Source organism: Peromyscus californicus, unplaced genomic scaffold (genome assembly GCF_007827085.1).
Source record: "Peromyscus californicus insignis strain IS unplaced genomic scaffold, ASM782708v3 Scaffold_19__1_contigs__length_69161282, whole genome shotgun sequence".
NCBI classification, from domain to species: Eukaryota; Metazoa; Chordata; class Mammalia; order Rodentia; family Cricetidae; genus Peromyscus; species Peromyscus californicus.
In genome coordinates this window covers 28,444,375-28,461,684 of record NW_026294491.1, presented here as the reverse complement: position 1 = coordinate 28,461,684, position 17,310 = coordinate 28,444,375, and the positions used below count along the sequence as shown (strand labels likewise).

Sequence of the window (17,310 nt, the reverse complement as noted above, 5' to 3'; positions counted from 1 at the left end):
ACATTGAACAACATTAAACAAACTATTCACAAAAGAACAATTTCAATTTACTTATCTAAAGCATCTCAGGTTCAAGGAGACAGAGAAATGGTGGTAGCCAGGGACCAGGGGCCAGAGATTTAGCATTCATGGGCACCCAGTTTCCATCTGGGAAAGTGAAAAGTTACCTGGAGATGGAAGGTGATGGTGGACATACAAAACTGGAAATATTACTAATGCCATGGAGCTGTACACTTATAGCTAAGAGTCCTTTTCATGCTGTGTATGCTTTGCCCCAGTATTTTTAAAATCCCATTATGTTCTTTTCTCACAGGGACTGGACCCTCCACCCTGAGACATCATGGCGCTTACCCCAGAATTGAGCAAGCAAACAAAAAGGAAAGAGATAGCAGGGATCACCCTGATGTCTGGAACTGTGGACAACTGGAGCCAGATTCAGACCTTCAAGGCCAAGCCAGATGACCTCCTCATCTGTACTTACCCTAAATCAGGTAACTTGGCAGAGTGAAAGCTCCAGCCTCACCCTCTGAGACATCTGAACTCCTCACCTAGTTAGAAACCCCCTGCAATGGCAAACCTGCCCCTTTCGGTCCCACGGTGGGCTCCATCTCAAATACCCGTAGCCCTGGGTTTTCTGAAGCTCAATCTCCTCTGCCATCACTGTTGCGGGGAAGAGGTGAGCTTCATCGAGACCCAAAGTCTTCCTGCCATAACTGATAGGATCCTGGCCTCAGTGGAAGGTGAAGCCAATAGTTGGCCCCACATCCCTTCTTCAGGATGCTTGAAGAAAGAATAGTCAGTTTTAGGCCTCTTACTCTTCCCTGTCTCCTCAGGGACAACATGGATTCAAGAGATTGTGGACATGATTGAGCAGAACGGGGATGTAGAGAAGTGCCAGCGGGCCATCATTCAAAACCGACACCCTTTTATTGAGTGGGCACGGCCACCCCAGCCATCAGGTAAGAGCCCCTGACTCCCTGTGTGTTCCTCTCCTGCCTTGTCTCCCTCCTTGCCTTGTCTCTCAATCTGTCCTCTTCCTCCTCCTCTCTCCTCTCCCCTCTCCCATTTTTTTGAGACAGGATCTCTATACATAGCCCTGGCTGTCCTGGAGCTCACTATGTAGACCAGGTTGGCCTCGAACTCCCAGAGATCTACTGAGTGCTGAGTTAAAGGCATGTTGTCACTATGCCCAGATCCATCTCTTTTCTTGTCTTTATTCCCACCAAATGTGAGTCAGCAAGGAAGAAAGATGTACGTAAAGGTGAAGTTCTGCCTTATTTTCTTATCACACTTTTTGCTCTGATCATGTGCAACTATAGAACACAGGAAAATGCAAAACTTGACTCATTAGCAGTTCATAGACCTCTGCTCTCAGTAGCCTACCCTATTATAACCAATTGCTTCCTGTACAGTGTCTGATAATTCACTAATCACACACACACACACACACACACACACACACACACACTCGTGGAGCCAATTAGTTTTGCCCAGTTGAAAAGCCTTTTTTTTTTTTCACCTAACATTTAACCTGATGATGTTTCTCTTCACACGTGGGGGAAAGTTCACCAAGACAAGCAGAAGACAGAAACCAGGGCAGGGGCTGATCTCCCTGAGGCATCGCATTGCAGAGTGATGTAAGAAAGGCTTCGGAACCCTAAGAATCGCTGCTGTGAGGGGAAGTCTAGCATTGAAGTGGGGCACTCTTGCAGCAGTCATTGGCAGGCTCTGATGAGTCCTTTCAAATGTCTCCAGACAGGAAGCTCCTGAGCAGATGCACTTAGGAACCTGGGACCCAGGCAAGGGGATGTCTTCAAGTCAGGATGTCCTTTCTGCCTATCTAGCTTCCCTGTTTCTCAAAATCCCTGACTGTGTAGGTGGCCACTTGCTTAGCTTCCCTGTTTCTCAAAATCCCTGACTTTGTAGGTGGCCACTTGCTTTGCAGTTCCATATCTGGTCCAGCCCTGCTGTGACTCCTCTTTGGGGTGCCATCCCAGCAGAGACCATTCTGACTGTGATTATTTGGGGGGGGAGGGTGGTGATCTTCCAAGTTGTCTTTTCTAACTCCCTGTCATGTGATTTGTTTCCTCATTTCTCCTGAACCGACTTAGAACATTTTCCATCTAGAATAGCTTCATTTTTGGAACAATTGGATATTGTGATATTTGACACCCATTCAGGAAACAAGAGGACAGCGTGTGGCTTCCCACTCTCAAGGAGACTATTTTTATGCATCACAACCAAAGACGGTACAAAGAAAATAATTACCCAGGCACCCTCTACAAGTACATCAAGTAGATCAAGGTTTACCTTCTCACCCTTTTCCTGAGATGAAAAGTACTTCATCTTCCAGACACAGACACAGATTTCTGCTCTGTGTTCCGGCCTTCCTGAGGCCAGAATGATCAGTCTCTTCCCCACTGGGGTCACTGAGCACAGCTCCAGGGACCACAGATGGCAGCTGTCAACAGTCTCTCCTGCCTTTCTGCCTGGCAGAGCCTCTTCGCTCTTGTCCCCAGGGGCGTGTCTCTTGAATGAGGCCATCTCTTTAACTAATAGCTGCTTCTGTTCTGCCTTCTCTGAACCTTTAAATCAAGTCATGCTTCTTTCCTTGCCAAATTGCACACTTCTCATTTCTTTCTGTGTTTTACTTGCTGTCTTTTACTGTGGAACTAACTAACAGCCACAAGCAACAACTATAATATGACACTGTCCAGTCTTGAGATGTCCTTGCTAAACAAATTAGCCCATTATTTGTGAATTCAGACTCAAGTTGATTCTTAAGACATGAGCAGTATGTGATCAGACTCTTCACCAAAATGTAATAAAATAACCTATAGCCCAGTTCTCAATATAGCCCCTCTAAAACGTCATGAGCTGGGTCTCCATTATCTACTCTTTTCTCGGCATTCTGGTCTTCCAATTCACCAATAGAATAGTCCATTAAGCTCTGCTTATAGTATTTTAGGGCTTTTCTAGCTTGAAGTTTGACACCCAGCTCACATGAGTGCGTCAAGATGTTTGAGGCAACTGATCACATTGCATCTATAGTAAGGACATAGAGATGAATGCTAATGCTCAGCTCACCTTTTCCTTTCTGTTTAGTCTAATTCCCCATTGTTGCTACCCATGTTCTGTCAGTGAGCCTTTCTGGAAACCCCATCATGGACATACCCACCCAAAAATATATTTCACAATGATTCCAAGTCCAGTCAAGTTGATAATGGAAATTAGGCAGTATGCCTGGTCACCTTCCAGACCTCACATCATGTAAGCAATATGGAATGTCACTTCACAGCATACCCTCCTGCTGCACATTTATAGTTAAATGCTGCTGATTATCAGTCATATTTCTAGTTTTTGTAAGTGCCCTCCTCTGTGACAGGTTTCCTGATTCTTCATATAAAAGAATCTTTAACATCAGCTATGAATCAGAGTCCAGATTCAAATGTGCTACCTAACAGCTTGAATTCACAAAGTCCTTGATGTGACAGACTAAACCCCTTGAGATACCGATAAAATGCTTTCAGTTTGGGGTTAGAGAGGACTCTGAGAAGAGTTTAATTTAATATGGAAGGCTTGTTAAAAGAATCATTAACTCCATGGGCACACAGACAGACAGCAACATGGAAGGGCTCTGGTGAGAACCTAGGTGACATGATAGAATGAGGGGGTCCCTTCTTATAGGTCTCAGAGGAAGTGGGAGGTTTCATGTAGTCAGGCTGTCTCTGATCCCTATACAGCAGCAGGAGGAGAAGGAATTCCAGGGTAGGAATGTGTAACTCCAGTGACGTGTGTGGAGTACCCATTGAGGTTGTACCCATTGCACAGGTGAGTGGTGTGTTGCCACTGGCAGCTTTCTGATATCCTGAGGTCTGGTAGCCTGGACCTATACATTTCCTTGGAGAAGGAAGAATGGAGTCTGCCATTCTCCTGGAATTTGGGCACCCAGGGAATATGTTATTCTGTGGGCTTAGAGATCCGCATGTAAGTTCTTGATGGGGACTTGCCATTTCCTTTATAGAAGAAAAAGACTGCTTCAGGTGGGCCTGAGGACCAGTCTGATTTGGATTTTCTCAATAGGACACACTTATCTAAAACTCCATCTTATCTTCTATAAACTGACACAGTAAATTCATTCAGAGCTCATATCCAGCTCTCAAGCTTCGTGAGCCTACAAAAACAAAGGCAATACCAGTAACTCTCTAAAGGGTTTCCAAAAAAGCCAAAAAAAATAGGAAGATCCATGTGTGGATGATAGGTAAGGTGAGGATCACCTGGAGTGGAAGTTCTAATGTGCTGGGCATACTGTGCATTCATCTCCTGAACTCTGTTAAAGGTGTGGATAAAGCCAATGAGATGCCATCTCCAAGGATACTAAAGACCCATCTTCCCACTCATCTGCTGCCACCATCTTTCTGGACAAGCAACTGTAAGGTAAGACAGCAGCAGTTCCCCTGGGGGCTGGGGCCAGAAGTCCAGAGAGCTAGGCCTCCAGAATCTGGGGAGAATACCTTCCTTGGCAATCTCCATCCATGACCTCTGAGTATTAACACTCAGCAGTAAAATCAAACAACACAAAGACAGATTCAGTAGAGTGATGTGATGTGAAGGCAGAGGCCAGACTGAGCTGTTAGAGAGAGTCTATTCTTCAGTGAAGTAGACTGGGGGATGGGGAGTGGGAACCATAGGCTGTAACTTATGGGAGGTCACATAGAATGGAGCAGAGACAAGATTGGGTAGGTAGAAAAAGTGCAAAGGATTGTTCAGAATGGTAAATTGAAGTAAAGCCACAGAGCAAATGCTTGTCTGCAGCCTCAGAAGCCTCCAGGTTTGTTTCACTTTTTCTAGGACTATGCCATGTACCATAGTGTCTATTCTAGTTTGTTCCTGCCACATAGAGAATGCTGGACCAGGCGAGGTGTATACAAGGATAGAATAACCCTGCAGTGGGTAGAGCTGAGGTCCTAGAATGAGCTAATATTTGCTGAGAATTATATGATGTTCATAAGTTGGAGTAAAGGAAAGGAGGACAAAAAGGGTCTAGAGAGATGCCTCAGTAGTTAAGAGCAATGGCTGTTTTTCCAGAGGACCCAGGTTCAGTTCCCAGCACCCATATGACTGTTCACAATAGTCTGAAGCCTTAGTTCTAGGGGATTCAATGCCCTCTTCTGATTTCTGTGGACACTGCATGCACATGGTGCACATACATACATGTAGGCAAAATACCCATATAGATAAAATAATTTAAAAATTCAGTATTGTTTAAAAAGGACTAAAAGATGTCTAGATAACAGGAGTATAGTTGGGACTCCTATGAACAAATGACTTGTCCCCTGACAGTAAAGCTGAGTGAGGGGTAAAAATTCTATTTCTGGCATTACTGATACTGGATATCACAAAACTACTGAGGAATGCCCCTTTAAGTTGTCCAACTGAGGTCAAATAAGATAAGAAAGTCCCTGGGTTATTAATTAATTAATTAATTAATTAATTAATAAGGAAATAAAATTCAGGAAAGCAAATTGAGCTAGGAGCTATGCTGGGATATTTGATGCCCTGGGTATTTCAGAAACATTAGCTCTGATATTTGCACAGGGACTGGAACAGAGCATCAGCACAAGGAGGAGGAGAATGAGGAAAGAAAGCAGGGGTACCAAGGGCCAGCATCCTCCATGAGTAAGTGGAGGAGTTGTGCTCTGTGGTCCAGAGAATGATCTACAATAGCTATGTAGTGGATAGCAAGATGTAGTGGGTAGCTGTTCCAGCTTTGACCTGGAAGTACTACCCCCAGTAAGGCTTCTGGTAACTGTCATGCCTACCTATGAGATGGGAGCCCTTAAGACCTGAGATCCAGATGTGCCAGCTCTCTTGGTTCTTGGTGATCCTGGATGCTGGATGGTAGACTGAGTGCAGTTCTTCAGAGAACCCAGCTGGACTGCACTTCACCTCTCCTGAATCCTGTAATCAACCCCTTTACTAGTTGTAAGTTATCCCCCAAAATAGACTTCCTTTTTAACTACATGGAGTTGCCTTAATAAATCCACCAATATCTGGCACCCAACATGGGGCACGAACCCATGACCCTGGGATTAAGAGTCCCATGCTCTGGTAAATGAAGACCACATGAGAATGGGAAGAAGCAGAGTGCTACAGAGACCCACAGAGATCCACAAAGATACCTCCACAATAGACTACAGGCAATGGTCAAGAGACAGCCCGAACTGACCTACTCTGGTGATGGGATGGCCAAACACCCTAATTGTTGTGCTAGAAACCCCATCCAATGAGTGAGGGATCTGGATGCAGAGATCCATGGTTAGGCCCCAGGTTGAGCTCCGGGAGTCCAATTAGTGAAAAAGAGGAGGGTTTATATGAGCGAGAATTGTTGAGACCAAGGTTGGATAAAGCACAGGGACAAATAGCCAAATGAATGGAAACACATGAACTATGAACCAATGGCTGAGGGGCCCCCAACTGGATCAGGCCCTCTGAATGGGTGAGACAGTTGATTGGCTTGATCTGTTTGGGAGGCATCCAGGCAGTGGGACTGGGTCCTGTGCTCATTACATGAGTTGGTTGTTTGAAACCTAGGGCTTATGCAGGGTCGCTTGGCTCGGCCTGGGAGGAGGGGACTGGACCTGCCTGGACTGAGTCTACCAGGTTGATCTCAGTCCTCAGGGGAGGCTTTGCCCTGGAGGAGGTGGGAATAGGGGGTGGGCTGGGGGGAAGGTGAGGGGGGCGGGAGGGGGGAGAAACAAGGGAATCTGTGGCTGATATGTAGAACTGAATTGTATTGTAAAATAAAAGAAAAAAAAAAGAGTCCCATGCTCTACCAACTGAGCTACCAATATAGCTATGTTTTCAGTTTTGAAGGAGCTTATTAAATATGCAGCAAGCCAAAGATAAGAATAAGAATAAACAGTAGGCAGCAGGCAGATGGAAGGGGAGAGGGAGGGAGAGAGAGAAAGAGATCATCAAATCAGGTGCTCATTCATCAGAATTGACTGAGCAAGCCCTCTTGAAGTAGTCAGCTGGAGTTCCCAACAGAGAGTCCCAGGTAAAGCAGAGTGTGCCCCTAGGTAAGGCTTCCAAGTCAAGGAACAAATAACAGCAGAAAGATAATATCACCAAGGTGGGACTCACACTGATGAAGATCCCTTAGCACAGACTTACCCATCAACAGTCCCAGGCAGAACAGAATAGGCTTTCAAGTAAAAGGACAAATAGTAGCAGTTAGAGGTAACATCAGCAGATCCTGTGCTCATAATGTTTTCCAGAAACTGACTGAGGAAGTTGAGGCATCAGCTGGAGTTCTAGGTTGAGCTTTCTCCCTATGGCTGATCTTTCCCAGGTCTGAACTTCTTGCTTCTTTCCCAGTGGGCTAAACAAAGTAACATCTGTAGGAAATAGTTCACCTTCTAGATGTTCTCAAGAACACAAGGGTTTTACTCCAGCAATTTTCCTGTTCCCTTTCCTCCCTGTCACAGAGTTAGAGGACCAGTCTATCCCCAGATAAGGGGTCCTGGAGAACACTTAGATAAACATGCTCAGATGTAAAATGGGGATGGAATGACTCTACTTCCAGGACCAGCTTCTTAGTGAATTCAAAAAACACAAGACAATTTACCAATATAATACACATTGTGGACAGAAATGGAGACCCCGGGGAAGCTTCTGGGTAGCCTGTGTTTTCTTGTACTGCCCGTGCAGAAGGGTTGAACGTTCCTCAAGGGAACGCAGTCAAAGCAAGAACTCAAAACTTCACATATTTAAGCCCCTTTAACCCACCTCTCTTCCTTTCCAAAGTTCCTTTATGTGGCTCGAAACGCCAAAGACTGCATGGTTTCCTACTACCATTTCTATAGGATGAGTCAGATACTGCCAGACCCGGGCTCCTGGGATGAGTATTTTGAAACCTTCATCAACGGGAAAGGTAAATAGAAATGCTCGGTGCCCCTGTGTTCTTACTCTAATAAGGTTGAGTTGAGAGAACCACTCATGACAGTTGAGTCCCTAGAATGCCATGTGCCTCCTTAGACAAGTCCCACCACTAATAGGGACAAGGTAAAGCCAAGAGGCTGGCTTTTTTCACAGTGCAGAACCCTAGCTCTCAGCAAGCAGCCCCATCCCACTTCAAAAGCCTATATTCAGGGATTCCTGGCCTGTAGAGCTACCCTTATCTTGGATATTTCTGTCATTATATAAAGGTGCAGGTGATTGTGCATAATCCACATGAAACACTTTCATTAGCATTTAAGGCAAAAACCCTAACACTAACCCAAAGCACATGACCTCAGAATCAAGTATCTCAGTGTCCTTAGGATATATCACACATAAGATTTTTCCCTCCACCATGTCTCTTGCCTCTGATGCACTTGAAGAAGAAGGAGGAGGAGGAGGGGGGAAAAGGAGGGGAAGGAGGAGGAGGAGGAGGAGAAAAGCCTGACTCTCAGAAGGTTTATGTTCATGAAAACTGTTCTTGTTTGTTACAGTAAACTGGGGATCCTGGTTTGACCATGTGAGAGGATGGTGGGAGATTCGAGATAAATACCAGATTCTCTTCCTCTTCTATGAAGATATGAAGAGGGTAAGTAAATTACTGCTCCAGGATCAGGGACAGGGAAGCTGCTTGAGGAATGTGTTTCTGACAGCGATGTCTGGACAAATGGGATCATGTTAAAACTCTATTCCAGTCCAACTCAATGTTACCATCACCCACAGGACCCAAAGCATGAAATCCAGAAGGTAATGCAGTTCATGGGAAAGAACTTGGATGACGCGGTGCTGGATAAAATCGTCCAAGAGACATCATTTGAGAGAATGAAAGAGAATCCTATGACAAATCGTTCAACCATTCCCAAATCTATCCTGGACCAGTCCATTTCCCCTTTTATGAGAAAAGGTTTGTGAGAAAAGATAATTCTCTGTCTCTTATTCTGAGACAGTATACCCCAAATACACATACTACGCTCCTAAGAAGGCTGGAGACTCATTCCCATTGTACAGAGACTCTACAAACCAAATCTTACAGATAACTAAGGCCAGAGCTATTCTTGGTGCACACCTCACTGGGAACCCCGTCTGAGGTTAGACTCATCAGCCCTGAGATCTTGAAGCCAGTGTTAGTACTCTGCTGTAAGGCTCTTCTTGTAAGTACAGCTACTGTCCACGTGCATGCTCCTGTCTTCCACCCGCGCCTTTCTCCTACTCCATAGCCACTGCTTTGGCTTCTGTTCATGACTTAGTTTTGACCATGACCCCAAATCGCTCAGGCTCATGACTTTTAACATGTACTGCTGTGAACCAACCTCTTAATGCTTCCTACTTCTTGAGAGAGGAATTCTGATTGGCCCAGATGGTCCAGTTTTAAGGGAAAAGTGTTAATTGTTTACTTAAAAATTAGTAAATTAAATAACTGTTAAAAAAAAAGTCAATACTGATTTGACCATTTCACACAGCTCCTCACTAAAACCCCTTTCCCAAGAAGCTAGAAAGAGCATGAAGCTCCTCCTCACTCGACTTCATTAGCATATGCATTTCCTTTCCATAACTGTACAACCAGGAACTGGGGTTTACATATTGCTCTGGGATATCTTTCCTTTTTCTTTCAGTACATGAGTTTTTTCTGGGTTTTTTGTTTGTTTGTTTGTTTTTTCTTTTTTTTCTGTGATCCTTGAAGTCTACAAAGTATCTCAGGCCCCTGAAATGAAACAGTGATACCTCTTTTCTTAGTCCATGGTGAGGATTTGATGGGTAGCCTTTCTTCAAGCCCATCCACACCCACCATTCTCTGCATACACTTGTGTTTGCTTCTTTGCTGGCTTGCTTTGGCCCATAGACACAGAAATATAGATACCACGATAGAAATTTGTTCACTAAAACAAAAACTGTGGTTATAGTATACAATTTTGCTTACCAGAATATGAACCATCTCTCTAGAGCAAGGAGCACAGATCTCTGCTCATCACTGTTTGTTTAGGCCTCATGGACATGCTGTCATTCATCCAAGTATTTCTCTAATTATAGAAACTATACATACTATGTTTAAATTTCATGATTAATGCTACAATAAACATGTTTGTTCATCAAACTGAATAATTTTCCACAAGAATCACAGGTGTTACACAGAGTATTTCCCTATCTAAAATCATTTTAATCACTGCTTGTTGAAAAATAGTATGTCATTCTAACACCTCCAAATTCTTTTTCAGTGAGATATAATCTACATAAAAAACAACTTACAGAAATTAATTGTACAGTTCAATCATTTTTATATAAACAAACCAAAACAAAACAAAAAAACTGTAACCAACACCTAAATCGAGGCAACAAAGAATTCCATCACCTTGGGACATTTCCTCTGATATCCTTTCCAGTTAAGCTCCTCCTACAGAGAACAACGTTCTCATCTTTCACTCTTGGTTGATGGTTGATTTTGCTTGTTCTTAGATGGGATATACATGGAATGTCACAATATATATTTTCTTATGCCCAGGATCTTTGGCCAGCAGAACATCTTAAGATCCCCTGGTATGGTTATATGTCTTCCATTCATTCATTTTTGTGATTATCTGTGATTATCCAGTATGTGTGTATACCAGAGATAGAGCCAAGATCCCAGGTCACCAGGCGCCCTGGTATCAGTTGCCCACTTGATTTGGAAGCTGGCGCCCTGGCACAAAGACCACTAGGGCTGTCACTCAGACAAGAGAACCGAGGAGTTGAGAAACTGGGTCACTGTCAGGCCAGCTCCAAAGTGGGCACTCCAACCTCTATTCAAGGACATGAAGTCTATCAATCAGAGACTAATGCTCCTGTCTGGGCTTCATCTTTTAGGAACTGTGGGTGATTGGAAGAACCACTTCACGGTGGCCCAGAATGAGAGGTTTGATGCAATCTATAGACAGAAGATGGAAGGAACATCTATAAACTTCTGCATGGAACTCTGATCAAGTCGTAGAGATAGATATCAAGAACATGGATGCTGTCTGCAAGCCTCAACCCAGCCAAAAGAAGCTCTGAAAGCACACAGTAAATGCAGAGGATTGTGGCTCAGACTCAGATTATTAACATCACATTATGATTTTATAAAAGCAGATCATGGCTAATGTGTATTCTTTCCACTATTCAGTACAAATTCATAAGACAGCTTAATAATCCAAGGAAAACCTAAGTCTTGAATACTACAAATTTTAAGCTTCTAGTCATTTAGAAGAGTGGTTCTCAATCTGTGGGTCATGACCCCTTTGGAGTCACATTTGAGATATCCTGCATATCATATATTTACACTACAGTTCATAACAGTAGCAAAATTGCAGTTATGAAGTAGCAACAAAATAATTTTATGGTTGAGGGTCACCATAACACAAGGAACTGTACTAACGGGTCGCAGCATTAGGGAGGTTGAGAACCACTCTTCTAGAAGGTATAACCTGACTCTGAAATATACCACCTTAAGTACAAACACACAAATACTAGATATCATGTACACAAATGTACATGAAATTCCTAATGTCTTTCCTGCTCAATCAGGGTTTTGCCTGGTTACAATAGAATCACTTTGTGAACAACTTGTTGCAACCAGCCCATGGGAACATGTTCCACCTCGGGGAGGAAAACGAGGAAAGGACTCCAAGGAGATGTCAGAAATCCAAACCCTAATAAAGGGAATCCTAGATCTGTGTCATAAAAGAAACAGAAAGAAAGCATCATATCATGATGAAAGCAGAAGGTAGGCATGGTGCTCAGTTTGGAGACAACTGGGTTTTGATCAGCAGTCCTCCCATCTGAGGAGCAACCTGTAACCAAACCAAGTGTCTCTTTTACCTAGTTTCCATTTTTGCCCATTTGAACGGAGCCTGTCTGTATTTGCTTGCCAGCATTATTATCTCTATCGCCCACTAGTTCCATGTCTTAGTCACCCTCTTACTCCTAGTACCCCAGGCAGTGTGGGGGCACACAGCATGTTGCATGAGTGAATGATGGGCACAGAAGACAGAAAGGCAAGCATGTTTCAGGTCATAAATCCTCAGCTATTACTTTCTCATTTTAGTTTCAAACAGCAACATTCCAAAGCTGAGAGCAACAGGGGTAGTCTATGGTGAAAGCAGGAATCCAGGGTACATTACAAGAGCTAGAATGCCAATTGCCTTCTATCAAGTCTACACTTTCTCTTAAAAGGCCACATGATAAAGACTTGGACCCAGCATGGTGTTCCTTGGACCCAGGAGGTGTTCGAAGGTGTAATAGAATTCAGTGCGTAGAAGCTAGGTTACTGGAACATGCCCTGGAAGGGAATGGGAGTTCCAGCCCCTTGCTCTTCCTTTCTTTTCCTTCTTGGCTATGAGGTGGGCAGTTTTGCTCTGCCATCTGCTCCCATCATGATATTCTGTCCATCTGACCATGGAATGTAAATTCCAAAACCATGAACCCAAATAAACCTTTTGCCTTTAAAAGCTGATTATCGCAGATGCTTGTTATAGTGAAACAAAGCTAACACACTCACCATGACATGGTGAAAAAATACTCACGCCTCCCTGGAAACCCACTTCATTTTGTCTAACTTATAGATGAGTGGTTACTGCTGAGATTTAACTGAAAGTGCATAGGTAATTGACACCTTTTATCATGTAAAAGCTATTTATATCCTAATTGGGTTATAACGTTTTATTCATTGCTTCTATGTCTTATTCACATTTGTAGTGAAGTTATTCAGAGATTCTCTAGGTAGAGAGTCTACTCTTACAATTCCAAACCAAACCAAAGTGTCTACACCTGCTTCCCTTCAAGGTTATGTTCACAGCAGCTCAGGGTCACTCCAGCTTATTTAAGGAATGCCCCAAATGTCTCCAACTATGTCCTGGTTAATAGTCGATTCGGGGTAAGCTGTGGAAGCTTCATTGTGACAAACTCAAGGTTCTTCAGTTCTGGCTTTGTCCGACTGGGGGTTTTCCTTTGTATCAGAATTTAAAACAGCAGTACTTGAAGGAGAACATGTAAAGTATACTGTGAGTTTAGTAAGTACAAGATTATATTCACAATTTACACTTTGGTAACTTTAATAATTATTAATTTTGGAGCCAAGGATGAATCAAGTATCTGAAACATTACATCAGAAGTATAATTAAGTAATTGTTAGATTTGTATTTTGTAGAGATTTTAGTTTTATTAGAATTGACTCATGATTCTTTCACTTGCATGTCTAATAGACTCATGATTATTTTCCTGGCATGTCTCTGTACACAAAATTTAATAAAAGAAAGTTTTAATTATTACTTGATTTCTTTGCTATCCATCATTTTTTTGTTTCTATTCATGATAAATACTGAAAGCAGTTTGGGTGTAGGAAAAGTGGGTAGTAAAAATGATTCAGTCCTGGGCAAGAATGGGCCTCATTAATACACTCATGCCACTTTCCTCGACAGATGTTCCCTGGTTCTAGTATTTCTAACATTTTGGTGTCTCCACTGCAACTTAGATTGCATGGTCACCGCTTCATCCATGCCCTTTTGGGGCCTCTCTGTAGGAATTCTGACCCTGACAGTAGAGTAAGACTTTATTATCTACCGAGTCTTGGTTCTTTTATGCTGCCAAGGTCCTGCTGCCTGCTGTAGATGCAGCCTGGCCCCTGTATCAGCTGCTGTGTGTTGGTCCTGGGAAAATACTTCTCTAGGCTAAGGATCAGGGAACCCCTCAATGGCAGCCTCAGTTCAAATTTTAAACAAATTTGCATTTTCTCGAGTTAAAGTCTACAATGAGTGGAGTTTTGCCCTCAGTGTATGTTCCTATCATCCTAGTATATTGCAGGGTGTTTCTCTCTAAAAATTATAGCCTCTTTCGCAGCATACACATTGACTGAAAAATTTCACTTGCTCTTTTCCTATTCAAATATTTACACAGTTTTTTTTCTATATTTCTGTCCAACAGCTGCTCCTTTTCAGTGTAGACCTAGATAATAGAATTCAAAAGAAGCCATGCCATAGCCGGGATGCTCTCTTTCTCTTGAAATTACCCTCAACAATAAATTAGTTCATTTTCCTCCAAGTCAACTTTCAATTTAAGTGCTTAAGACTCAGGGAGAATGAAGCCAGACTCTTAAGCAAAGTATTACATAGGCATCCTTGCTCCTTTGAAGCTTCATGCGCTGGACCTCTGCTGTCTCAATTTGTAGCACTCTTGTATTCCCACCAGAATAGCCCATGAAGCTTTGATTCTGGCATGTGAGGGGTTTTCTAGCCCAAAGAAAAACCACTCTTCCACATTCCAGCTACAAGCCAGTTCCAAAGACCTAAGAACCACATGGTCAGGTTTGTCACAGCAAGCCCCCAATTCTCAGGACCAATGCTGTCTTTACTTACTTCCCTCTTGCTTTGATGAAATATCTTGAAAATACACACACACACACACACACACACACACACACACACACACACACACACACACACACAAACACACACACACACACACACACACCCTTAAATTTTGGCTCAAAATTTGAGGGTACAATCCATCCTCACAGGGACTATGGCAATAGGAGCCCAAGAAAGGAGCTGGTAATTGCATTTCAGGCAAGAAACAGAAGGTGATGAACTTTCTTCAAAATTGGCCACATATTTCATAAAGGCTTGGATAATATTCTCGATGTATGATATATATCACCTACTAAAATTAAATCAGCCGGGCGGTGGTGGCGCACGCCTTTAATCCCAGCACTCGGGAGGCAGAGGCAGGCGGATCTCTGTGAGTTCGAGGCCAGCCTGGTCTCCAAAGCGAGTACCAGGAAAGGCGCAAAGCTACACAGAGAAACCCTGTCTCGAAAAACCAAAAAAAAAAAAAAAAATTAAATCAAAATACAAAATGAGGGGAAACTGGAAATGAAAAAACTTAGGAGCTCAAACAGAACTTCTTCAGAGGCAAGCCTCACCAAGAAGATAGAGAGAAAATCTCATCAAAGGAAAAGTTCATCACAAGACTATGGTAATTCTTAACATTCATCTTAACCAAACACAAGGGCACCCAAGCTCATAAGCCCCATTACACCTTAAATCACATATTGAGCCTCTTACAGTGATAATGGGAGACTTCAATACACAACTCCCATCAATAGAAGGCTATCCAGACTAAAGTAAACAGAGAAATTCTGGAGCTAACCAACATTATAAACCGAATGGACCTAACAGATAGTTATACATTTCACCCAAATACAAAAGAATATGCTGCCTTCTCAGCACCTCATAGAACATTCTTAAAATTGACCACATACTCATACACAAATCAAGTCTCAATAGATCCAAGAAAACTGAAATAACATCCTGCATCCTACTTGACTATCATAAGTGAAAGTTGGATATCAATAACAACAGGAAAAAATATAGAATGTTTACAAACTCATGTTAACTGAACAGCTCATTATTGGCTGAAAAGTGAGTCAAGATGTACTGGCCAATCAGTACTTTATTTATTAACCAATCAGAGCAACACATTCACAGCATACAGAACATCCCACAGCACAAAACTGTAAATTAAAAAAAAATCCCTAAAGCATAAAAATGAAATGAGTTGATTCTTTGAAAAAAAAATCAGCAACATTGACAAGCCCTTAGCCAAATTAAGTAAAAAGCAGAGAGAATATCCAAATTAACAAAAATAGAGATGAAAGGGAGGAGAAACAGATACTGAGGAAATCCAGAGAATCATAAGGACAAACCACCAAACTGGAAAATCTAAACTAAATGAATAATTTTTTGATATAATATATATATATATATATATATATATATATATATATATATATATCACCTACTAAATTTAAATCAAAATCATGTAAGCAATTTAAACAGACCTATAACCTCTAGTGAAATAAAGCAGTCTTTAAAAGTCTCCCAATGAAAATCTAAAAGAAACGGATACTTTTCTGTCTAGGTACCACTTACCAAACTTGATCAGATAAACTATCTAAATGGACATGGAGCCTAGCTCCAGACTGCTTCACTGTCACCCCAACCACCTTTCTAACTGTAAGTCCCTCTCCCCCTCCTCCCTCTTCTCTCCTCTCTCCCTACATCCTTCTCTTCCTTATCCTGCAACACATCTTTCCTTTCTCCATCCTTCACCTTTATCAATCCTCTGCTGCTCATCCACCTTCCTCACCAGATCACCATAGTGTTCATCATCTGTGTCTGTGCTAGTTATCTTTTAGACAGCAATGATAAAAGGGAACAGTTTTCAAAGGTAGAATAAACAGCTTCCTGGTGACACCCCACATTTAGTAATGAACCCCATAGAGAAAGAAGCTCTGCCCAGGACAGTAACAGGTCTCCTTCATTTCTTTTTACATTTGTAATTCCTAGCCATTTGATAGGAAGATATCCACAGGATTCTTAGTATATGTATCACATTTCTTCAGCTTGTGGTTTTGTTTTGTGTGTGTGTGTGTGTGTGTGTGTGTGTGTGTGTGTGTGTGTGTGTGTGATTTGATTTTTTTATTTTGTTTATCACCAGAAGAATGTCGTGATGAAATTTCTCTTTTTGGGTAACATGGAGCATGGCGGGGAGGGGTCAAGACTGCTAGAAATACACTGGCCAAGGGGAAATGGTGACTGCTGGAGTGGAACAGGCCACATAATGCCATAGTAGAGGTTCATTTCTGGGGTGACATTGGCTGGGTTTGGGGGAGGATGAAGGATGACTGATATTTCCAGACAGGTTTTTCTTCTCTTTGTCTCTTCTTGGTGCTCTTCCCCATTTCCCCCAAATGGAATACCTTTGGTCTTCTCCTTCCACGTTTCCACATGAAAAACAACATCCAGGAGATGGAAATCTCGGATCAACTTTGATTTTCATACAGAGGCCTTGCTTATCACCTGCTCACACACACCCCCAATCATCACCTTTTTACTCTTTCGTCTCTTTTATTATTTTATTTTATGTGTATGCATATTGGCCTGCATGTATGTATGTATGTGCATCACCATTTGTGTGCACAGAGCCTGTGGAGGTCACACGAAGGTATCAGACTCCCTGGAACTGGAGTCACAGACAGTTATAAGCCTCCATGTGGGTGCTAGGAATTGAACTCAGGTCCTCTGTATGAACAAGTGCTCTTAACCATGAAGCTGTCTCTCTAGCCCCAATTTGACTCTTTGAGACATGTCTCACTACATAGGCCTGGCTAGCCTGGAACTTGCTGTGTAGACCTGGGTGGTCTTGAACTCACAGAGGTCCCGTTTCCTCTGCCTCTTGAGTGCCTGGAATAAAGATGTGAAGGGATTTCCATTTCATAATTGGTTACTACAGCTAGCACAGTGG

General features: G+C 42.6%; 1 protein-coding gene across 1 annotated transcript; it reads left to right on the top strand.

Moving 5' to 3' along the window:
* The first annotated feature begins 340 nt into the window (after positions 1–340).
* LOC128114073 (sulfotransferase 1C2) lies at positions 341–11,095 on the top strand. The gene is made up of 7 exons (XM_052743939.1): positions 341–491; positions 834–959; positions 4,340–4,437; positions 7,810–7,936; positions 8,496–8,590; positions 8,725–8,905; positions 10,840–11,095. Exons 1-7 carry the CDS (start codon positions 341–343, stop codon positions 10,950–10,952), a joined length of 891 nt encoding a protein of 296 aa, XP_052599899.1. The 3' UTR covers positions 10,953–11,095.
* The last annotated feature ends 6,215 nt before the right edge of the window (positions 11,096–17,310 follow it).

Bases quoted from the DNA above. Each gene is read 5' to 3' on its own strand.
- LOC128114073 (XM_052743939.1), top strand. From the start codon at position 341: ATGGCGCTTACCCCAGAATTGAGCAAGCAAACAAAAAGGAAAGAGATA. The intron at 492-833 runs GTAACTTGGCAG...CTGTCTCCTCAG, and splicing joins CTGTACTTACCCTAAATCAG to GGACAACATGGATTCAAGAG. The intron at 4,438-7,809 runs GTAAGACAGCAG...TCCTTTCCAAAG, and splicing joins TCTGGACAAGCAACTGTAAG to TTCCTTTATGTGGCTCGAAA.